This window comes from Chiloscyllium plagiosum, unplaced genomic scaffold (assembly GCF_037043375.1).
Source record: "Chiloscyllium plagiosum isolate Xiang-an unplaced genomic scaffold, Cpla_swu_hap1 HiC_scaffold_21, whole genome shotgun sequence".
NCBI classification, from domain to species: domain Eukaryota; kingdom Metazoa; phylum Chordata; class Chondrichthyes; order Orectolobiformes; family Hemiscylliidae; genus Chiloscyllium; species Chiloscyllium plagiosum.
Window position 1 is genome coordinate 9,553,778 of NW_028270159.1, and position 25,508 is coordinate 9,579,285.

Here is a 25,508-nt window from a genome sequence, read left to right on the forward strand (position 1 = left end):
TCAAACCCTCTAGTCTCGGTAACACCCTTGTAAATCTTTCTTGAGCCCTTTCTAGCTTAATAACATCCTTCCAAGAGCAGGGAGACCAGAATTGTACACAATACTCCAAATGTGGCCTCACCAGTGTCTTGTACAGCTGTAACAGGACATCCCAACTCCTGTACTCAATGCACTGACCAATGAAGGCAAGCCATTGTCACATGAATGGAGTAGACTCAGCATAAGAGTGCCAAGATACTAAACCATCTGCTCAGTCGGAGTAAGAGGGCACCCAGTCTTGGCTGTCATGTCCTCCAGTGAGACTTGAACCTAGAGATTCTAGAAGAGAGGCAGGGACACTACCCAGTGCACCACAAGATCTCTTTACTGGGACCTATTAGATGAAGGAACTGCCACTCAAACACACTGCACTCTTCACACTAATGGATGAACATACTCCTTACAGTAGTTTGAGGAATATATAAATGAGTGTATTCTTCCTCATTTGAGGAAGGATGTTCTGTCAATGGAAGGAGTGCAGTGATGATTTCCCAGACTGATTCCTGGGATGGCAGGTCCAGCAATTTCTGTTTGTTTCTGATTTACAGCAGCCACAGTTCCTTATCTAAGTACATGGGGTTGACCAGTTAGGACTGAGATGAGGAGAGATTTCTCCACTCAGAGTGGGGAGCCAATGGAATTCTCTGCCATAGAAAGGCATTGAGGCCAAAACATTGAATGTTTTCAAAGAGTTGGATCTAGTTCTTAGGGCTAAAGGGACCAAATGCTATGCAATAGACAGTAGGAACGGGGCACTGAGTTGGGCGATCAGCCACGATCATACTGAATGGTGGAGCAGGCTCGAAGGGCCAAATGGCCTACTCCTGCTCCTACTGTCTATGTCTCTATGTTACAGAGGCCTGGTTTCAGACTTGTTTAAAGACTGACCTGAAACACAGCCGCACATGGAAGATATTACAATGTTCACATTTCCTACGGAAGGGCAGGGTGATGAAACTTTGGGCTTCCCTTCAATGAAAGACTAGCTTTCGACTGTTGTCATTTTTCCAATTCTCAATAAAAAAACTTTTGGTGCCAGTCCACATGGAATACATTATAAATTTCAAAACTCTGCTCATCAACTACGATGTTCAAACTGCTGGCTTGCTTACAGGGAAAGGAGGTTAGCAATTGATACAGTGGAAAGGTTTGTAATTACTTAGTGAGAGAGCAGAACACTGCTGCAGGATTTGGAACTACTTAAACCCTTTCTTTGTTGCTGCAAACCGTCCCCTGGCACAATCTGACAGAAGTGTTGAAACACAACTCTTCCAGAGAGTCTACAACTTCCCATAGCTGGCTAACTTCTTGTCCTCAAACAATTCAGTTTCTGGGTTCTGAGGAATTCTGTGAATGAAATAAAACATGAGATCTTGGTGTCAGGCTGATGAAGGTCAAGAAGTAGACTCATCATCTGGAAAGTGTAATCGCTGAAATTATGGCCAACGATCCCAACAAACAGAACAGAGGAGTCACGCATTCAGCAGTCATGCTTTTGAAGTGACAGATGTTCTGGGAGGTTATGCCTAACCTTTGTCAAGCTCTGGTTAGGCCACGACTACATCTAATTTGATCCATCTCCCTTTTAGGGAAGATGTGAGCCTCCTAGAGAAGGATAGATTTTATCAGAACGTTTCCCTGGATGACTGAGTTTAATTCCAAGGTTTGAAAAGAGAAGGTGGAGCAAGGGAGATCGAGATGAGATATTTGATACAGGTGTACAAGATTATGACAGGTGGAGATAAGGTAGATAAACAAGGTCTGTTGAGGCATGGGGGTACTGCCCTTACCTCTGAGCCAAGAGGCTTGAGTTCAAGTCCACCTGCTCCACGGATATGTAAAACACCTCTAAACAGGTTGATGAGGGGCAGAAAAATATACAGCAGAAGGCTGTTGTGGGGACAGAGGAACTGTCCCTGTTTCTGGTCCAGGACGTCTGGGTTTAAGTCTCACCTACTCCAGAGGTGTGTCTGAACATGTTGCTTTTAAATATTTATAAGGTAGACATCATGATGGTGCCCCTGGGGAGAGAGCACGTGGTGTCCATCAATACTTGAGGAATTTGGAAAGAGATGGGAACTGCCAGGGCTTGAGTGTTTTATCTGCCCTTCCAACTCTGTTTTGTTTTAATCCTGCCCCGTTCTCCCTACCTTTCCCTCACCTTTGATGTCATTAGCACTACCCTTAATGGACCCCACATGTAAGTTGGTTATTAATTGGAAACACAGGTGATTACTGGCAGTGGATAACAGGTGAAAAATTACACAGGAGGTTTGGTGATGGGAATAAAGCATATTTTAAAAAATGGCAGACAAGTAAGATCATGCCTGGATGTCTTTGAAGGGTGGACACATAATGCCCACCAATACTCTCGATGCCTTTAAACAAATTTGAGCAACATGGGGGCTGGGTGTACTACATCCCCCACAACTCCATTCGAATGTAACCCTTCCCTCTTACCTTATCCTTAATCTTGCACCATCTCTGGGTATGGGGGTCAGCTTTGCTTATTTTAACTGGTGAAATGGAGGGGGGCGATTTGGTGATGATCTTTACAAACAATAAAATAGCTGTTGCGATTTTCCTCCTATGCTTTTGTGTTTCAGTGATAGAATTCTCACCTGCCAGGTGGGCAGCTTAGGTTCGATTCCTGGCTGATGCAATGGGAACCCTTTACTTCCAGTTTTACCACACTCCTGCTCAGTGGGGCTCCTGTGGTACAGCAGCAGTGTCCCTACCTCTGACACAAATCAGGGGGTGGGGAGCAGGGTTGGCCCCAGCTGCCCCAGAGATGTGTCTCGGGACATTTGAATAGGTTGGTTAAACCTATTACAAGGGGTAGGGGATGTTGTTTCAAGGCTCTCAGTAGGGGATGAGTAATGTCCTCTGTTGGGTATCTGTCCTGCTGAACAGTGACATTCCCTCTAAGCCCTATGTGGTTGACACGATTTGGAGATGCTGGTGTTGAACTGGGGTTTACAAAGTTAAAAGTCACACAACACCAGGTTATAGTCCAACAGGTTTAATTGGAAGCACTAACTTTCGGAGCACTGCTCTTTCATCAGGTGGTTGTGTAACCACCTGATGAAGGAGCAGCGCTCCGAAAGCTAGTGCTTCCAATTAACTTGTTGGACTATAACCTGGTGTTGTGTGATTTTTAACTATGTGGTTGACATTCTGATTTTTCCAGACACTGGCATGCATGGGCCTCACAGCTCCCCCCAGTGGCTGGAGGTCTCCATTTGCAAAGTGGAGTTAAGGATGATTAGATTAGCCATGATCTCACTGAATGGTGGAGGAGGCTCGATAGGCTGAACGGCCTGAAATAACCTCACAGAGGCTGGTATCTCATCACCAAACCACCTTTTTATGTACTAACCAACAGTCCTTGATTAGAAAGCCTGCATTCACGTCCCATCTCCTTCAGAGGTGTGTAAAAATATCTCTCAACAGGTTGATGTAGAAAATATCAATCCTTTGATAGACACGGTGACCAAAACTTCAGAGTCAGGGTCAGTTGGTGTCAGATAGGATGGCTTCGGATTGGTTCTATGTTCTAGTATCCCCGACACTCAGCCTTTTTTTATGTCAGCCAGGGTTCCCTGATTGGACCAGATCAATGGCCCCAATCTGGGAACTCATATTCTATGAGGTCAACCAACTGGATCAGTGCAGCCTACTTCTGTTTCAAGGTGTTATGGTCTTAAATTAGAGGGAATACCACCCTATATAGAGAGAAGTTGATGGGCTGAATGAATTCTTGTGCGTTGTAATGACTCAACAAACAGAATAAAGATTAGACTTGGTGGATAGTGAGCTCCCAATCTTGTCCAGTGAGGTATCAAGTAAATAGCAAGAAGGGAGCTAGCTGTTGCTAAGTTGCTCCCCTTTCCTGTTGCCTGATTAATTACAGGATGGTTGGCTCCGTGCCCACGAGTTGATTTGTCTGTTTCCACCGGTCTGCTTCCACCCCGAATGTCTCAGACACAGATCATGCAAAAATAAAGGCGGTTGAAATCTCAGTCAGATCACTGCGTAGATCAGAAGGCAGCCTTAACCAGGATCTATCCCCCTGATGCTATTTGGCCTGTTTCTCTGGATTCAGATTTCACAAAAAGCTGCAAGTTAATATGTAACTGGAACATTTGGTGACTACTTTTCCCCAGATGTAAATTCTATTAAACATTCACGCTGAGAGAACGATTCTGCCAGACTGACGTGATACGCTGTAGTTTGGCTCAGTCTGCCTGCTCTCTCAGTTATCATTCATTAAGCTGCTGACTACTCACGTCCTAACCTTACACAATCTCACTCTGCCGCCAATCCCATCCAGACCTGCCAAACATGTGCTCTTTCATTATTTCCGGTTGGAATGCAAGTTAGAGTACTCAGTAGCAAATGGGAAGTGTATTGCTTTCCTCTGACAATCTTGCTCACGTTGACTGTCCCCTTTGATCAGGTCAGGACTGCACCGTGTGGTGCGGGTTTGGTTAGCTGGGTGGTACGGGTCTCAGCACTGGGACTGATAGTGGAGGCTGCACCTCACAGTTGGCTCAGTCACCCTAACAGCACCGTCGTCGCTATAACCAGAAGAAATAGGAGCAGGAGACCATTCAGCCCATCAAGTCGGCTCCGCCATTCAATGAGATTGTGGCTGATCTGATCGTTCCCAACTCCGCTTTCCTGTTTTTTCCCCATGACCATCAATTCTCTTACTGATTAAAAACCTCTCTACCGCAACCTCTCCCAGCCTCAATGTAAACCGATGATCATTGCTGGGATATATTGATGGTTATCAGGTAAGTAGGGTCTGGGGCAGCTGGGGTCTATCAAGATGGTCCCAGTGAGGAGGGGGAATTGGGTCTTGTGTTGCTGAGGACAGGTGGGTACCCATGTTGTGACCATTCGCGCTGGGGCTGGTGTTCTAGGGAGAGATCCCTTTCACGAGGTGAAGAGTGACCCCCCCCCACCCACCAACTCCCCAATCCTCCCTCAGAGCCCACTGAAGGGTCTTCGTGGACTTCTCCACCTTTGCTGAGAGGCAGTGACTCCCAGGTTGGCAAAACACCACCTTAAACCATAGAGGAACACAACTGATATCAGTGATTTAGGCACTAGGCAAGTGGATGATCTAACAACATCTTTCCCATCTGGCAAACTGGCATGGTGCTGGGAAGACAAGGGGGACATTGTTCACCATCTTCAGATACCATTTTCTGAGTCCTTCCTCATTCCACCCCCACTACATGCCATTCCGCACCACCATCACTCTACTCCAAACATACACAGACACACACAAAGAACACCAATCTTTCTGATGGCGAATCTTAACTGGGACAAAGAGTAAAATAAGATATGAAGAATGAAGTCATTTCTGGAGACGAAGACTGAAACATGCTGAAGGCTACAGTTTTTACTGAAGGTCAGTGTTTGTTAGTCATTTTAGCAGTGGAAATTGCATTTTCAGTGTTATCACATTTTATCCTTACTTTATTACCAAGGGAATGGAGTATAAAAATGGGGAGGTTTTGCTAAGACTGTGCAAGGCACTAGACAGACCTCTGCTGGAATACTATGAACAGTTTTGAGTTTCTTATCTCAGGAAAGATACACTGGCATTAGAAGCAGTCCAGAGAAGTTTCAGTCAGCTGATCCTGGGGATGGAGGGACTGTCTTATGAGGAAAGGTTGAGTAGATTGGGCCTGTATTCGTTAGTGTTTAGAAGAATCAGGGATGGTCTTACTGAAACATACAAGACTTAGAGGACTTGACAGGAAAGACGTGGAAAAGATGTCTCTACTTGTAGGAGAATTTAGGACCCGAGAGCGTCAGTTTAGAATAAGGGGTCACCCAAATAGGACAGAAACGAGGAGAAACTTCTTCTCTCAGAGGGGAGTGAATCTGTGGAATTCCTTGTCAATAGACGTGGAGCACAGCAGGTCAGACAACCTCCGAGGAGCAGGAAAGTCAATGTTTCGGGTTGAAACTCTTTGTCAGAATTCTTTATTGCAGACGGTGGTTGAAACTAGGTCATTAACTATATTAATATTCAAAGTCTATTAAGTCCAAAGATGTGTAGACAAGGTGGATTAGCCACTGGAAATGCAGCGTTACAGGGTAGTGGGGTGGGTCTGGGTGCACTTCGGTGGGTCAGTGTGGACTTGATGGGCTGAATGGCCTGCTTCCACACTGTAGGGATTGCATGATGTTATATTCAAGGCTGAGATAGATGTTTTTAATCAGTAAGGGCATCAAGAATTATGGGGTAAAGGTAGAAAAGTGGAACTGAGGTATACCAGATCAGTCATGATCTCACCGAATGGTGCAGCAGCCTCACGGGCTGAATTGACTACCTCTGCTCCTATGTCTTACAGTCTTACTTTGAAAATATAGCAGTTTAAAGATAAAGTGGGTAAGACCATTCTGTGGGTGAAGATGAGGTGAACTATTGTAGCAGGCGGATATGGACACAGCAACGTAGTGGGCTGGCTGGCGGCAAATAATGTTCAATGCAAGGAATATGAGATAATACATTTAGAGATACAAGAACATTTTAAAGAAAAGGATATTGCAAGTACAAGGCAAAGTACAGAGAGATTTAGCATGAAGGCACATAGGTTTTTAAAATGTGGAACTGCACCTGGGAAAACCACATGGAAGTCTTACTTTAATAGATAATTGATTACAGATTTAAAAAGAGATGTCAATTTTGTAGAAAATCCAAATAAACCATTGTTAGAGTATCGTGCTTTATTTATAATTATATATATATATATATATATATATGTAAGCAGATAATATATGAATAATAGTTTTTATAAGAATTATTATCCTGTTATAAGTGTTAATGTCATTAAGGACAAGAGAAACTGATGTTGGATATTACCTGTCAGTCATCATATGTAAGCATAAGGCAGTTTGGATACAGGGGTGTATAATAAACAGTTACTTGTTTTTAAGTTCAGAAACCTACAGAGCCACTTATATGATCTGAGTTGGTGAACTGGGGACTTTGGATAGTTTGACTGAATCTTTGCACAACTGTGACAACTCCAGGGATTGTGGGATTTGATTTCCGGCGCAATGCTCCGGTGACTTGCGACAATACATACATTTATTTGTGAAGGCAGTCTGTTGAATTGCTCAGTCTTAACTTTGCCTCATACCAGCAGCCCCCTGCGTGTATGTGCTTGATGATAACTAATACTGACTATCTGTTTCTGTAAATCTTAAAAAAGGTGAAATATTAGTGCAGGAGCAGTTAAACTGCAGCAGGTACAATATGCCAAAGTAGCACTCCCAAGACTTGAGCTGGCTAGATGAAATGTTTAGTTTGTTGTAGGGCAGTTGAGCTACAGTCACCTACCGCTTGACCCTTCGAACCTTTCACACCTGGTTTACCTGGAGGTCCTGGGTTACCCTAGAAGTTCAAAACAAACAATGAAGGAATTATCTGCATCGCTTGTAAGTCTGTGTTCTTACATGTGGAATCAATTACTGCAAAACCTTTCCCATCCAGAGGAACTCTCAATCACACAAATAATCCGCAGCACTCAAAGAGTTTACAGAGCTGGATAAGAAATGTTCTGCATTCTAATAAAATGAAATCTTAATCTCAGGGAGGATTTACACCAGCTTGTGGGTTTTAATAAAGTGTCAATGTGCACTTACCGGTAAACCTTGCTGACCTTGTTTCCCCCTCTCTCCATCCAGCCCTCGCTGGCCCTGTAAGTGGATGGAAACCAGTCAATACTAACGGTGCCAAATCCAACAGAGTTCGATTACACTCTGTGAATTTTAATCTAAACACTCAAGTAACATTATGTCTGTGCACTGCCTATTGCTCTCATTCAATGTGGGGATGACCTTTTATAGAAAGGGATAACAGAGATGGTATACCAGTAGAAGCCAGTTAGGAAGCCACGTGTGATAATCCTCTGTGCTGTCAGTGATCGCTGAGGGATAAACCAGTATAAATTGTCACACTGGGAAACGATCAAAGTGGAAACTTCTGTTTGCAATAGACAGGAGAGGACTCTGCTCCACAATGGTTTAGGAACATAGTTCTCTCTCTGGGATGTGTTGGACAACGACCATGCAAGATATCCTGGGTTCATAACCCAAATGAGCCCTCTGTTACAGCTGATGCATGTTGTTGGTCATATTTAAGAGGGAAAGAAAGGCTCTTGTGGTAGTGTCCCCACTCCCAGACCAGGAGGTTCGGGTTCAAGTCCCACCTGCTATAGAGGTGTGTCAGAAATATCCAACAGGAAAGAAAGAATAACCAAGAGCATCTAGGGCTTTCATGGTGCAGTGGCAGTGTCCCTATCTCTCAGCCAAATGACACAGGTTCAGATCACACCAAGAGTTATAAAGTCCCTGCAGGCTATTCAGTCCATACTGACCCTCTGAAGAGCAACCCACCCAGACCCGTAACCCCACATTTCCCATGGCTAACCCACCTCACTGCACAGTAGGGGCAATTTCCCATGGCCAATCCACCTAGCCGCATATCCCTGGACACTATGGGCAATTTAGCATGACCAATCCGACCTAACCTACACATCTTTTGACTGTGGGAGAAAACTGGAGCACCCGGAGGAAACCCACACAGACACAGGGAGAACGTGCAAACTCCACACAGGCAGTCGCCCGAGGCTGGAATCAAACTCGGGTCCCCGGCGCTGTGAGGCAGCAGTGCTAACAATTGAGCCACCCTGTCGCAGGCTGGTAATCGCCAGGTTTATTGTTTTGGTTTCCATTGGGGGATAGGTGTCAATCAGGGACATTGATAGATGTACCAATGAGGTGAAGTGCCAGTATTGGTAGATGCAGATACCATCTATCAACCCCTCAGAAAACGAACACGAAATGACATCACCATAAACCCCAGGAACCCCATCCAGGATAAACATATAAATAGAAAGCAGGAGACAACAGCTTCGCTTCACTTGCAGGTCGCCACTGATGATGTTACCTAGCCAGGTAATGAAACGTCTGGATACCAAACCTACAGCTCAGCGAGCAAACCTACACCCTAAACCTCAACCTGAGCTACAAACCTTCACAAACCTTGCCAGTATTTTCTTTAGCACTAAGCTATGCTTGGCTAACACTGCTTGACCCATTTGTGGAGATCTCTGTTCATGCCCCTGATCCCGAGGTTTACGCTCCCACCATTCTGATTGGTGCTCACACCCACACAGGCAAAACCCAAGTGCAAGCTGTAATCCGAGAAGATTCAGGGTGAGGGTAGGCCACAAAGGACCTTGTGAATAAAGACGAAGATTTTAAAATCCAGGAGGCATTGTTTGGGGAAACAATGTTGGTCGCTGAATAGAATTTGGTGTGATCGGGGACTGGGGCAGTTGAACCCCAATCAAACTCAGGTTAGGTGCGAGGTGGATAATTGGGCAACTGGGCAAGCCCGGAATAGTCAAACCTCGAGGTAATGACAGCACCTGGAAATCAGGCCCCACCATTGCTCCTGGCCCAGATACCAACATGGCAGCCTTGAATCTGACCCGAGCACAGAGGTCCCCCCAGGGCTTCGGGCTCACTGGATGGAAACTGGCCTTTGGAGAAGGAATATCGAAACACTCATGAGGAGGATACAGGTGCACCTGTCATTACCCATACAACAACAATAACTGCCATCTAACTGATCTACAAGGCCACCTGACAAACACGCAATCATTTTTGGACATGTTAGGACACACCTCTGGAGCAGGCCTCATGGCTTAGAGGGAGGGACGCTACCATTGCACCACAAGAGCCTCTTAATTCCATTACATTGATATTCTCTAGTCGACCTGTTCAGACATGCTATTGCACCCCTCTGGGAAGCAGGTGGGACCTTGTTCTTAAGATTTTGTACCTGGGTTCTTGTATCTAAGATGGCGCCTTGTGTGGTGACATTGTACACTTTTCACTGTACTTGAGTACACATGACAATAAAATCAAGATCAAATCATATCAACCTCCTGGCTCAGAGGTAGGAATATTACCACTGCATCACTGGCTCCCTAAGCTGCAGACATTTTACGGTCAGCATTTTGTCTGCACACCTTGAGTCCTGTGACTCAATGCCAGTTTTCACACCTATGAAATCTCAGCCTGTGACAGTATTTGTCCATCTGTCAGACTAATCTGTCGCCAAACAAGAGACCAGTTCAGAGCCAAATTGCATCAAGTGGCAGAAATGAGCTCAGGTGATTACTGTGCCAGCCCCAGGAGATATGACTGAGATTCACTCACTAATTGCAGAAGTGTACAACACACCTTTCTGAAAGGAGGGCTTTTCCCTGTTCTCTTTAGCTGCTGTCCTGACTGTCCAATCCACTCGTCAAGAGGAATGTTCATTGAAGTCAAAATAATGCAGGGGGCTCTTCCTGCAGTCCAGGCAGTAAGGCAGACTCCAACACAGCTCTGTGAGTTAATGGGACAGTACGCCTGCCCATTCCAACACCAGCCGACAGTGTGTTAACAGGCTTCACTTCCCCTCTTTGCTCATCACCCTCCCAGTGCTTTTGGTTGTCAAGGCTTTGATAGCACCTTCCAAACCTACCCCTTGAAAGGAAAGGGCAGCAGATACATGGCAACACCATTCCTGCAAATCCCTCATCATCCAGACAATATATCGCTGCTCCTTCAGTGTTCGCTGGGTCAAAACCCTGGAAACTAACAGCACTGTGGGAGTATTGACACAACATGGACTGTAATGGTAGGAGAAGGTAGCTCTCCACCACTTGGTCTGAGATGATTACGAATGGCCAATTAATGTTGGCCTAGTCAGCCACACCCCCATCCCTTTGAATGAATAAGAACAATCCCTTCCCCACCGCCGCTTAAGCCTCTCTCTTCCTTGACAACCCTCCCAATAACATGCCTAATATTATGTATCTCTCTACAGCAATTCAAGAAGGTAGCTCATATAATCCCTACAGTGTGGAAGCAGGCCCCACCAAACCCACAACAACTACCATATCCCTGTAATCCCATGGCTAACCCACCTAGCCTGCACATCCCTGGACACTATGGGCAATTTAGCATGGCCAATCAAATTGGCCTGCCCATCTTTGGACTGTGAGAGGAAACTGGAGCACCCGGAGGAAACCCATACAGAGACAGGGAGAATTTGCAAACTCCACACAGACAGCCACCTGAGGCTGGAATTGAACCCTAGTCCCTGTTGCTGTGAGACAGCAGTGGTAACCACCGTGCAGCAGCTCACAAGCATCTTCTCAAGGGGCAACTAGGGACGGGCATTAAGTGCTGGCCCAGTTAGCGACACCCATGAGTGAATGAAAAAATCTTCATTGACCAATACGATTTGGTCATCTGGCATAGTATGTGACAGTGACAAATTTCTGTGTGATAATCACCCCCGGAATACAGCTGGGGGCGTGTTATGACACAGAGGATGCTATATAAATAGAATGTGTTTTTTTGCTTGGTCTTTGACTTTGATGTCAGCAGTTTCACAACCAGAAACCTCAAATACGACATACAATCAATGTCAAAAAATGGCCAGGTTTCACTGTATGAGAGTGAGGTGTTCATGGAAGGATGAGCATTGTCATTCATTGACAATCTCTACACCTTCACAGATTGGACCAGCTGGTTAAATCACAGATAAATGAACCACAAGTGATGGTGACTACCAGCTGGAGAAGGGTTGTCACGGCCATTTTTACAGGGCAGTGTACAGTCCCATTTGCCCAGCCCATCACACAAACCAGCTTTCCGTCCACTGGCTCAGTCTACACTTCCCACTGACTTGGGAACTCAGCCAACATCATCAAAGACCCCTCCCATCCTGGTTATACTCTCTTACACCCTCTTCCATTGGGCAGAAGATACAAAAGCTTGAAAACACATACCAACAAATACAAGAACAGCTTTTTCATTGTCGTTATCAGATTTATGAACAGACCTCTCATATATTCAAGCTGATCCTTCTCTGCACCTTCTCTGTAGCTGTAACACTTTATTCTGCATTCTGTTCTATTTACCCTGATGTACTTATGTAACATGATTTTACTTGTCACTGTCACATACTATGCCAGGTGACCAAATTGTGTTGATCAATGAAGATGGATTGTGCACAAAACAATACTTTTCACTGTGAAAATGATAAATTGAATCAATCAAATCAAATCAGTGGGACAGACAGACACTGAGAGAAATATTGAATAACCTACAACATAACCAGGATCTCCAGGTTCACCTCTCTCTCCTCGCTCTCCGATTGGGCCCTGTGGAAACATAACACTTGCGTTAGTTCAAACATTTCTCCTCTTTCGCCAGAAATAGTGGATAAAACATTCAGAGGTGATCTTCGAGCAGGGCTATATGTGAGAGAATACTTGCCCCCATTGATCAGGAATTCCAGCACGTTGGGTCACAGCTTCAGAATAAGGGGTCACCTGTTTAGAACACCTATGATGGGTCTCTTCACTCAAAGGATTGTGTGATTTTTGAAATTCTCCTTCCCAGACAGTTGTGGATGCCCAGTTGTTCTGTACAGTCAGGACAGTGAGCAATAGACGTTTGCATACTATCAGAATTATGGGTAAATATCGAAGATTGGAGCAGGAGTAGGCCATTCAGCCCATCAAGCCTGCTCCGCCAGTCAGTATGATCATGGCATCATCCTGCTTTTCCCCCACACCCTTTAATCCCTTTGTCCCTAAGGACTATACCTAATGGTATTAGAATTGTTAGTGCTGTTCTTTGACCTGTAGACTCAATGAGCCAAAGGGTCCATTTCTGTTTCACCAGGGCACACTGGTTCATGAAGTGCTTCTGCACTTTCTGCAAAGTTTTAGTTATACCAAGTAAAGCACTGGCTAGGAAACTGGGGACTTGGTTAGCACAGTTGGCTGGATGGCTGGTTTGAAATGCATGAGTGACACTAATAGCAGGGGTTCAATTCCCACACTGGCTGATATTACCATGAAGGATGACATACTGACAGCTCTAGGGACCTAGGTTTGATTCCACCCTTGGTGACTGTCTGTGTAGTTTGTACATTCTGCCCATGCCTGTATGGGTTTCCTCCCACAGTCCAAGGTTAGGTGGATTGGCCATGATAAAGTGTCTAGGGATGTGCAGGCTATACACCTCTGCTCCTGTACTTGAGTCCTCTTACTATGAAAGCCAACATACCATCTATTTTCTTCACATGACTATGCAGTGAGGGATGCTACAGTTGAACCTAGAACAGGGGCAATTAGATGATCCTCTGCTCCTATTTGCTGTTGGAAAATCAGTTGTGACAGAAGATTTCTGATTGAAATTTACCTTCTCCCCTTTGATGGGAAGGTCTTGGGATCACATCTCATTCCAGGAGCTTAGAGTTCAAGGTTCACATTCCAGAGTGGGCCAGAGGGGGGGTGCTGCACTGCTGGAAAGTACCCTTCTTGGATTGGGACATGAGGTGGGTAGGTGGGAAAGGGCAAGGGAGCTCTCTCTGGGCCAGCATCAATCTCTTACAAGTAACATCACAAAATCAGATCATCATCTCACAACCACTTTACAGTTGCTGCCTCTTACACGACCGGCAGCGACCACACTTCAAAAGGTACTTCAGCGGCTGGTCTGCTAGGTGTGAAAGGTGCTACATAAACGCAAGTCTTTATTTCTCAATTCCTGTTTGAAGGAGCTTGGTGTGCACTGGTTGGCTATTGAGTTTGCTGATTGCAACAGTGATTGTTTTCCACTGGCTATTGAGGGCTTTACCATATCCAGTGGTTATGAAAGGATATACATAAATATAATTCTTTGATCTCCCTGTAAAAGGGACCTTCATGTCCCAACTAAGGTAAAAATTACCACAGCCCCCTGCTCTCTCATGAGAGCGAAAGATAACTGATGATGGTTTGACCTGAGAGGAGATAATTGAGAATCATAAAATCCCTACAGTGTGGAATTAGGCCATTCAGCCTGCACCAACTCACCGAAGAGCATCCCACCCTCCTAACCCTGCATTCCCCATGGCTGACCCACCTAGCTTCACAATTTAGCATGACCAATCCACCTAACCTTGGGAGGAAACCCACACAGACATGGGGAGAACGTACAAACTCTCCACACAGGCCATCATCTGAGGGTGGAATCAAACCTGGGTCCCTGATGCTGTGAGGCAGCAGTGCTAACCACTGAGCCACCATGCCATCCTTCATAGTAACATCAGCCAGTGTGGCAATTGAATCCTTACTGTCAGTGTCACTCATGCATTGCAAGCCAGCCATCCAGCCAATTGAGCTAACCAAGCCCCTGCTTCTTAGCCTATGCTTTGCTTTGGATAGCTAACATTTTCCTGAAAGTCCGGGAGCTATTTCTTCACAAACCAGCTGGGGACAATATGCCAGAGCAAGTAGAGTAGAAACTCCTTAGCACTTGGATCATTGCCAAAACTGGGGTGAGGTAGCAAGAGTTAAGTAAATTATTTGGAGTTTGAAATTGCGAGCCTTGGCTAGAAGTTATCTCAAGAGCATCTGTTGGGAGTTCAATGCGCACTAACCCCAAGTGTTCTGGGAACAATTTAGCAATCGGAAACTGAATTGTCTTTGTTATTCACTGCAGACGTATTGTAATTGTCATGCTGACTACCGCTCTAATTAGGTTATATCAGCTCACTGCTTGCAGCTCAGATGTGGGCCTTTGACATTGTGCTCAGAATGAGAATGTACGGAGAGTTGGCATGATGTCTATAATTCCTCGATTTCATTTCTCTTCATTTTAGTGGCAGCGATAGGCCATTTAGAGTCATAGAGATGTACAGCATGGAAACAGACCCTTCAGTTCAACTCGTCCATGCTAACCAGATATCCTAACCTAATCTAGTCCCATTTGCCAGTACTTGGCTCATATCCCTCTAAACCCTTCCTCTTCATATACCCATCCAGATGCCTTTTAAATGTTGCAATTGTACCAGCCTCCACTACTTCCTCTGGCAGTTCATTCCATACATGTACCACCCTGTGTGAAATTGCTCTTTAGGTCCCTTCTAAATCTTTCCCCTCTCACCTTAAACCTATGCCCTCTAATTCTGGACTCCCCCACTCTGGGGAAAAGGCCTTGGCTATTCACCCTATCCATGCCCTCATGATTTTATAGACCTCTTTGAGGTCACCCCTCAGTCAGTTAACCATGATTTCAGTCTTCAAGACTCTCACTGAACTGTTCTTGCTTCCAGAAGAAGGAGATTTACTGTGGGGATTAGGCTACTGATGGATTTTGGCCCATGTTGAATGAGATTATTAGCACACTTCCAAACCAGGTGTTGCTATAGGACACTCCCTCTACATCACCAGCGGGAAGATTCATGTATATTCAAGCTATGAGCTGTGTCCCGCCCAGGCCATGACATAGAAGCAGAAATTAGGCCATTCAGCCCATCGAGTCTGCTCTGCCATTCAATCATGGCTAATAAGTTTCTCAATAGCAGGAGAATCAACATTCCGGGCATGAGCCCTTCTTCAAGAAGGGCTCATGCCCGAAATGTCGATTCTCCTGCTCCTTGGATGCTGCCTGACCTGCTGTGCTTTTCCAGCAACACATTTTCAGCTCTGATCTCCAGCATCTGCAGTCCTCACTTCCTGCTAATAAGTTTCTCGACCCCATTCTCCTGCTTTCTCCCCATAACCCTTGATCCGCTTCATAATCAAGAACTTTCCTATCTCTGTCTTAAATATAATCAATGACCTGGCTTCCACAGCCTTCTGTGGCAATGAATCCCACAGATTTCCCACTCTCTGGCTGAAGACGTTTCTCCTTATCTCCATTCCAAAAGGTCTTCACTTTACTCTAAGGCTGTGCCCTCGGGTCCTTGTCCCTCTCGCCAATGGAAACATCTTTCCAGCATCCACTCTGTCCAGGTCATTCAATATTCTGTAAGTTTCAATTAGATCCCCCCTCATTCTTCTAAACTCCATCGAGTAAAGAAGCAGAGTCTTCAAGCTTTCCTTATGTGCTGAGCTGTTCATTCCTGGGACCATTCTCCTGAATCTCCTCTGAACAAGCTCCACTGTCAGTACACCCTTCCTGAGATATAGGACCCAAAACTGCACACAAAACTCCAAATGTGGAGAACAGTCAGCAGCATACTAGATAAGGGATAGCAAATCCTTCATAATCAATACTGGCTAAGTATGCAACTGCATGGTGCACTCTCTGAACACTAGCCTGGAAAATCTTTGACTCAGCTCCACTGTGATTCCCCCACAGCCAATCATCTGGTCTTGGAGCATATTACATTTAGAAATGTTATAAATATTCCAGAACCTGCAATAAAAATCCACTTGTCTCCATGTTTTGCTCAGCATGATTGCAGTGTTAATATTTACAGGAAGCATTCTAAAAGAGGCAGCAAAACAATGCTTTTCTTGAAACACCACAGTCGATGCTGAGGTGCCACAATGTATTTTTGACCCTCTCGCTATTCACACACACACACAGTCTTGGTAAGGCACACAGCCCAGAGGGATCGACAGTTTGCTGCCCCTCAATGTGTTACTGAGGGGCATTAGACAGTGACTAAATAAAATCCAGAAGAACTTCGGATGCGGTAAATCCGAAACAAAAACAGAAGTTGCTGGAAAAGCTCAGCAGGTTTGGCAGCGTCTGTGAAGAGAAATAAGAGTTAATATTTTGGGTCCGAATTGAGGGAAGGGTCACTGCCAGACCTGCTGAGCTTTTCCAGCAACTTCTGCTTTTGATCAGACAGGGACTGTTCCCACTATGCCTGTCCGACAGCTGCCCCAAACTACAGTGATGTGAACCTGAAGCTTAGAATGTGGCAGTCTGCAACTGTTGGTCAAGGACAACAGTTTGTATTGAAATGCCATCACGTTTCAGGCTGAGTGCTTTTCACCGACTTGTTGGCCCTCTGGGTGCAGTTGATGTTTGTCCCACTGAGCCTCAAACACCCAGGATTCTCTGGTGCTGCTCCAAGGGAGAGGAGCTGTGTTTCTGGCCTATACGGGATCCCCAGTGCAGTAATTTACAAAAGAATACAGACCAGAAATGGCCATTGCACTTTATCGACAAGGAAGAGATGAGAAGATGGTAATGACACCACCTCAAGGATGACCTAGAGCTCTCAAGGATAGTGGAATCAAGGGTTATGGAGATAAGGCAGGAAGAGGATACTGATTAGGAATGATCAGCCATGATCATATTGAATGGCGGTGCAGGCTCGAAGGGCAGTATGGCCTACTCCTGCACCTATTGTCTATTGTCTACCTCCAGTCCCGAGTACTGAATCCTTGGTAATAACGGTAATGACACCATCTCCAGCCCCAAATACTGAACCCTTGGTAATGATGGTAATGACACCATCTCCAGCCCCAAATACTGAATCCTTGGTCATGATGGTAATGACACCATCTCCAGCCCCGAGTACTGAACCCTTGGTAATGATGATAATGACAGCATCTCCAGCCCCGAGTACTGAACCCTTGGTAATGACGGTAATGACACCATCTCCAGCCCCGAGTACTAAAACCTTGGTAATGATGATAATGACACCATCTCCAGCCCCGAGAACTGAACCCTTGGTAATGACGGTAATGACACCATCTCCAGCCCCGAGTACTGAAACCTTGGTAATGACGGTAACTACACCATCTCCAGCCCCAAATACTGAACCCTTGGTAATGATGGTAATGACATCATCTCCAGCCCAGAGTACTGAATCCTTGGTAATGATGGTAATGACACCATCTCCAGCCCCGAGTACTGAATCCTTGGTAATGATGGTAATGACACCATCTCCAGCCCCGAGTACTGAACCCTTGGTAATGACGGTAATGACACAATCTCCAGCCCCGAGTACTAAACCCTTGGTAATGATGATAATGACACCATCTTCAGCCCCGAGTACTGAACCCTTGGTAATGACGGTAATGACACAATCTCCAGCCCTGAGTACTAAACCCTTGGTAATGATGATAATGACACCATCTTCAGCCCCGAGTACTGAACCCTTGGTAATGACGGTAATGACACAATCTCCAGCCCCGAGTAGATTAGATTATATTAGATTACTTTACAGTGTGGAAACAGGCCCTTCGGCCCAACAAGTCCACACCGACCCGCCGAAGCGCAACCCATCCATACATTTGCCCCTTACCTAACACTACGGGCAATTTAGCATGGCCAATTCACCTGACCTGCACATTTTTGGACTGTGGGAGGAAACCGGAACACCCGGAGGAAACCCACGCAGACACGGGGAGAATGTGCAAATTCCACACAGTCAGTCGCCTGAGGCAGGAACTGAACCTGGGTCTCTGGCGCTGTGAGGCAGCAGTGCTAACCACTGTGCCACCGTGCCGCCCACTGAACCCTTGGTAATGATGATAATGACACCATCTCCAGCCCTGAGTACTAAACCCTTGGTAATGATGATAATGACACCATCTCCAGCCCTGAGTACTAAACCCTTGGTAATGATGATAATGACACCATCTCCAGCCCCGAGTACTGAACCCTTGGTAATGACACCAGCTCCAGCCCTGAGTACTGAACCCTTGGTAATGATATTAATGACACCATGATCCTATCTATCTCTTGGAGACAGTAAGGACTGCAGATTTTGGAAGCCAGACACAATTGATGTGAAGCGGCTGTGTTATTTCCTATCTATCTCTGTTTTAAGTACACTCAATGGCAGCCTTCTGTGGCAATGAGTTCCACCGATTCCCCATTTCTGGCCAAAGAAATTCCTCCTCATCTCAGTTCTAAAAGGTCATTCCTTCACTCTGAGGCTATGCCCTCGTGTCTTAGTCTCTCCTACTCATGGAAACATCTTCTCCATGTCCACTCTATCCAGGCCTCTCAGTATTCTATAGCTTCAATCAGAATCCACCTCATCCTTCTAAAGTCCATCAAGGACAGACTCAGAGTCCTCAACCGCTTCTTAAAACACAAGCACTTTGTCCCCAGGATCATTCTTGCAAACCTCCTCAGGACTCCCTCCAAAGGCCGCACATCCTTCCTTAGATACGGAGCCCAAAACTGCTCGCAATATTCTAAATGCGATCTGACTAGAGCCTTATGCAGCCTCAGCAGTACATCCCTGCTCCTGTATTCTAACCCTCTTGAAATGAATGCTAACATTGCACTTATCTTCCTAACTGCCAAATGAACCTGCATGTTAGCATGAAGAGAATCCTGAACTAGGCCTCTCAAGTCCACTTGTGCTTCAGATTTCTGAAGCCCTTCCCCATTTAGAAAATAGTCTACACCTCTATTCTTTCTGTTCTAACCTCACACTGTCCCACATTGTGTTCCATCTGTCCACTTCTTTGCCCACACTCCTAGCTTGCTCTATGACCTTCTGCAGTCTCCCCACTTCCTCAACACTTCTTCCCCATCTTTATGTCACCTGCAAACTTAGCAACAATACCCTCAGTTCCTTCATCCGCATCGTTACGGTATAATGTGAATAGTTGGGGTCCAAACAAGGGGTGATGTCCTTACTGCTGACCCTGCCCTTACTGCTGACCTTGCCCTTACTGCTGACCCTGCCCTGTGACCATCATCGCTATCACTCACCTGTGGCCTTCAGCAACATTAAGCATCCAGTGGCTGCATTACTGGCAGTGGCCACCACTCCCAGTGGTACTGCTGAGCAATTCCAGCCCATGACTGGGGGATGGAACAAGGGTATATTGACTTCTGATCCTGGAGCAAGACCTCAAGCTGAAAGGAAGAGACATGGAGAGTGCACTGGTTTCACAGCTGTTGGGGTAAGACTCCATCATCTCCGTTCAATGCTACCCATTAATCTGCTTCTCTCTCCCTGGATGCTGACTGACCTACTGATTATTTCCAATATTTCTGTTTTTAGCTTAGGTTTCCAACCTCTGCAGTGTTTCATTTCCAGAATGAAGTTTGCAGGAAAAGCAGAATGATTCCACATGCAATTCAACGCAGAGAAATGTGAGGCAATGCCTTTTGGAAATAAAAATACTAACTTTGGATGGAAAAATGGAGCAGAGTCCAAATATGGATATATAATCTACTAAAGTGAGCATCAAAGGTAGGTAGGGCTATAAAAAGAAAGATTAACATTGCCTCGAGAGTTATTGAAGACAATATTAATGGAAGATTTGGCTTATTAGTAAAATAATTAATGTTTGTATTAAAAAATGGGACTTACCCTATCTCCAGGGGGGCCAGGAGGACCTTCCACTTTCCCATCATCCCCATGTTCACCCTGCAATGAGAAAAATCTTGATTTTAATTTCCTTCAATGCCTCTCAGCATTGACCCTTCAACAGTGCGGCACTCACTCAGCACTGACTCTCCAACAGTGTGGCGCTCCCTCAGCACTGACCCTCCGACAATGTGGCACTCCCTCAGCGCTGACGCTACAACAGTGCCCACTCCCTCAGCATTGACTCTCCGATACTGTGGCACTCCCTCAGCACTGATTCTCCGACAGTGCGGTGCTCCCTCAGTGCTGTCCCTCTGATAATGCGGCACTTCCTCAGCACTGACCCTCCAACAGTGCAGTATTCACTCAGCACTGACTCTCCGACAGTGCGGCGTTCCCTCAGCACAGACCCTCTGATAGTGGCCGCTCTCTCATTACTGACTCTCCGACAGTGCGACACTCCCTCAGCACTGACCCTCCGACAGTGCGGCGCTCCCTCAGCAGTGACCCTCCGACAGTGCGATGCTCCCTCAGCACTGACCCTCCGACAGTGCAGCATCTCAACTTAGTGAGGACAGACACTCAAAGAGTTGCCCAACATCTACAAGGCACAGGTCACGAGTGTGATGGAATACTGCTCACTTGCCTGGATGGGTGCAGCTCCAACAACACTTGAGACCATCCAGGACAAAGTAACCTTCTTGATCTGTATTCTATCCACTACCTGCAGCATCTACGCCCTCCTCTGCCAATGCTCAGTAGCAGCCGTGTACACTATTTACAAGGTGCACTGTAGAAATTCACCAAAAATTTTCAGACAGCACCTTCTGACCATTTCCATCTAGAAGGACAAATACATGGGAATACCATCCTCTGGAAGTCCCCTCCAAACCCCACACCATCCTGACTTGGAAATATACTGCTATTCCTTCACTGTCATTGGGTCAAAATCCTGGAATACCCTCTCTAAGGGCGTACCTATGTATGGACTGGAGTGTTCAAGAAAGCAGCTAAACATCATCTTCTCAAAGCGCAATTAGCGATGGGCAATAAAGACTGGTCCAGCCAGCAATACCCAATGCCAGCAGGGAAGAAGAAAAAAGTCAATTTGCAGGCCTACTGGGATTAATTGGAGAGCCCTTTCAAAGAGTTGGGGCCGAATGGCCTCTCTCTGTGCTGCACCATCCCATAATCCTATTGGACTTTCCCAAAAATGTGACGACAAATTGGCTCTCCACATTTTACTGCAAAGTTGTGAACTTGCAAACTTTTACTGCAAACTCCGCTCCATGTGAGTCACAACAGCAGACGTTATGAAACTATTTTCTTTCCTAATCTTCCAGTGAAGCAGCATCTTCCTCTCCCTCTGGCTCGTGTGCAGACAGCAAGTTAATTTTGACTGTCAGAATTTGGCAGTTGTTCCCGCCTTCAGGGCCGCTCGCGAAACTTGTGGAGTTTGTCTCTCGTGGGTCCAATACAGCTGTTTCTAATCGCAGATACTGGAGAGGTGAATCAGCAATGAACTGCAGAACTCTGTCCCATTTCGCTAACGTCTGGAGAGCTCATTGAGTTTTAAACCAACCAAATAAAACCCGGAATGTCAGAACAACTGGAAAATGGGAGTAATTACTCTCAAAGCTGGTTTAAGAGCTCGATCTTTTCCATCTCCCCTCCAGTGAACACAATAACTTTTTACTTTACAATGTACAATTGCTATATTTGGAAACCTGAGCTGCTTGCTTCACTCTCCAATTTCACTGTTGAATTTTATTCAAACCATCTAGAAAATGAATCTTTTCTGAAGCCAGAAATGAGTCGCTGTTTGCAAATATGTTGATGGTGATTGTCACACTCTGAAATATGATTTGGTTTTACTGAAGGCCCAAATGAATGAGTCCCTCACCATAGCCCCCAAATTTACTGCTGATGTGGTTTACTGCATTTATCTTCAATATCTTCGCCTGTTCCTGAATAGCAACATTAAGCCAATTGCTAACACTTTCTGACAAAGGTGTTTTGTATCATATAAATCGATTGCCACTCAGGTCAAAAGTCAACCTAAATTGGGGGCTATGGTAGAGAAGGCTAAGTGGAAATTATTTGCAAGCATTCAAAATCATAAAGGGTTTTGATTATGGTAGACAAAGAGAAAACTGCTCTCAATAGCGAGAGGTACAAAGATGTGGGGACAGATTATATGCAGGAAATAGAGGGGAATACAGAACAACCTTGATTATTCGAATGAGACGGGCGGAGAATGTTTTGTTCAGATTATTGATTGTCTGGATAACTGAGCTGATCGTAAATAAGTGGTAATTTCAGAGTGCTGGTTATCCGAACATGCCTTGGTTGTCTGGCAATGCATGCTATGATGCCATTTAACCAATAACTGGTCTATCGTTAACAAGCGGTAATTTGAGTACCGGTTATCAAACATGCCTCAGTAATCCGGCAATGCACATTATAATGCCATTTAACTGATAACTGAATGCCGTTTTTAACGGATCTTGAGATCTTGTTTGGATAATCTAAAATTTGGATAATTGATGTTCGGATAATCGAAGTTGTTCTGTATTAGGAAGACCTGGAACCCATTCCCCAGAAGTGTGTTAATTTGACTTTGATTTGATCTATTGTAGTCACATGTACCGAAGTACAGTGAAAAGTTTTGTTTTGCAAGCAGTACAGGCAGATCATTATCAAAAAAGGACATACAAATCAAAAGGTGCTTCGACAGAGTGAGGCATACAAGGTTACGGCTGTACAAGAGGTGCACAAAGCAAGATCAACATCATTTGAAGTTAGAGAGGTCCATTAATCAGTCAAATATCAGGAGGGAGGAAGCTGTTCTTAAACCTGGAGGGAGAAACGGTGGATGGTTTCAAAGGAAACTGGATGGACACTTTAAGGAAGTAGACCTGCCGCGATAGAGTGGGGGAATGGGACTGACTGGATTGTTACCCAGAGAACGCGCATGAGATTAATGGGCCAACTAATCTCACTCTGCACTCTGGTAACTCTATATTTTTTGTGAGAAACATGTATAATATATTTTGGGAATTAGATTTCAACAGACGAAGATGGATGTGGGTCAGTTCAAGAAGTTGTGGTTTCAAGGTTGGTAAGTCCATTTGAAACAGTGACCTTAGTTATATCAATTCCGTGTGATTGAAGTTGAGTGCCTGGGAGAAAACCTGTTGTGTTAATGAATGAAATATTTATACCTGTGGCTTTATGACAGGCAGAGTAAATGCATTATGTTTTATTTCAAAGCAACCTGTAAAAGAACTAGGGAGGTCATCAGCAAAAACTGTTTAATGCCAGAAGTGGTGAGGATGAACAGATTAAACAGAAGTATTCAAAGGGGAATCAAGTGAATATTTCATGGGGAAGATAATTGCAGGGACACAGGGAAAGCGATGGAGAGATGTACTGATTGGATTGTTCATTCAAAGGGCCAGCACAGATTCACTGTACCAAATGGCCTACTCCCACACTATACTGTTCTACGTTTCACTTTAATTTGACCGTATGAAAATTATTAGAAGAAAAATTCTAATTTCAAGATGCAGTGCTTTCCTTTAACTTCATGAGAATCAGCTGGTCTCTAACAGACCATCAAAAAATAACCAACAATATAATCTTCAGTCCTTCAATCCCCTGTGTCTCCTGACAACACTGCAATATATTATAAAACCCAAACCAACTCCTCTTGAACTGGGGATATCTCCAATGGGAAAACAATGCAAATTCAAGTGACTTAAAAGAATCAAATCATAACCCTCAATTCCCTTAATGATGAAAAATCTTTCTATCCCAGCCTCGAATATACTGAATGACACAGCCTCAACAGCCCTCTGAAGTAAAGAATTCCACAGATTTACTCCCCTCTGACAGAAGAAATTCCTCTTCATCTCTGTCTGGAATGTACAAGATTCTTAGGGGGAAAAGTCCAGACAGGGTAGATGCAGACAAGATATTCCTAATGGTGGGTGAGTCTAGAACCAGGGGAGGTCACAGTCTGAGGATTCAGGGTCAACCATTTAGGACAGAGATGAGACATTTCTTCACTCAAATTGCAGTGAGCCTGTGGAATGCATTACCACAGGAAGTAGTTGACGCCAAAACATTGAATATATTCAAGACATGGCTAGGTATAGCACTTGGGTCAATAGGATCAAAGGTTATGGGGCGAAAGCAGGATTTGGCTATTGAGATGGACGGACAGCCATGATTGTGATGAATGGCGGAATAGGCTCAATGGGCTGATTGACCTCCCTTTGCTCCCATCTTCTATGTTTCTATGACCCCTGACTCTGAGATGATGCCGTCTGCTGTTAGACTCACCCACAAGGAAAAACAACTTCTCCGCATCGATCTTGTCAGGACCCTTCCCCCCCAGGAATCTGTACGTTTCAATGCAGAATGCAAGTGTAGTGATTGGAAGCAGGTGGACCTCACTGACTACTAGGTCCTTGATTAGGGTTGTTAACCTGGGCCAATCAGGAAAGCCCCGGCTGACCAATATTAACAGGAGATTAACCAGGAGATTTAGAATCTCCTCAATTCAGGGAAGAGAAAAAAAAAGAAACGAGAAAAATTAACAGAAGTTAGAATCTCCTCAGTTTAGGGACTGACTCTGAGCTGGCTGGCCACAGCCAGTGGACCGTGTACATGTAAATAAAGGGTGACCTGGCGATGGCATACTGGCCTCTGTGCAGTTATTTCAGCAACAAATGTTAAAAACATGAAATTCACAAATCCAGGCTGACATCATGAGGATCAGCAAATCCTTCTATGCCAGTCTGTATCACTTGAAGCCAACTGACAGCATGGCTTCCCAGTCGTTCCTGTCCTCTATCACGGAGGTCTTAGACGACAGAACACCGGGAGAGGCTGGACCAGCCATTATCTCTGGATGAGCTGACTAAGGCCCTCGAGTCCTTCGAAAAGAATAAAACTCCCGGAAGCGACAGTTTACCAGTCGAGTTCTATTCTGCTCTATGGGACTTGATTGGCCAGGACCTGCTGGAGGTATATGTCAGTATGCTTGTGGCAGGTACCATGAGCGAATCCATGAGGAAAGGCATCATCACCCTCATCTACAAGCAAAATGGGGAGAGGGAGGAACTCAGAAATTGGAGACCAATCTCACTATAAAACGCGGATTACAAAATCTTGTCGAAGGTCATCGCCAACTGGGTCAAGTCTGCTCTGGGGTCGGTGATTCACCCTGACCAAACCTGTGCTGTGCGGGGCAGGAAGATCGCTGAGAGTCTCACACTCCTCAGGGATACGA

General features: G+C 45.2%; 1 protein-coding gene across 4 annotated transcripts in view; it reads right to left on the reverse strand.

Moving 5' to 3' along the window:
• col27a1b (collagen, type XXVII, alpha 1b) overlaps positions 1-25,508 on the reverse strand; it is a 707,279-nt gene that overhangs the window by 65,632 nt on the left and 616,139 nt on the right. For all 4 annotated transcript variants that reach the window (XM_087998238.1, XM_087998237.1, XM_087998236.1 and 1 more), the window contains 4 exons: positions 20,213-20,269; positions 12,243-12,296; positions 7,711-7,764; positions 7,406-7,459 (listed from right to left, as the gene is read on the reverse strand). In XM_087998238.1, coding sequence (XP_087854364.1) covers positions 7,406-7,459; positions 7,711-7,764; positions 12,243-12,296; positions 20,213-20,269 — 219 coding nt within the window. The remainder of the gene's footprint in view (positions 1-7,405; positions 7,460-7,710; positions 7,765-12,242; positions 12,297-20,212; positions 20,270-25,508) is intronic.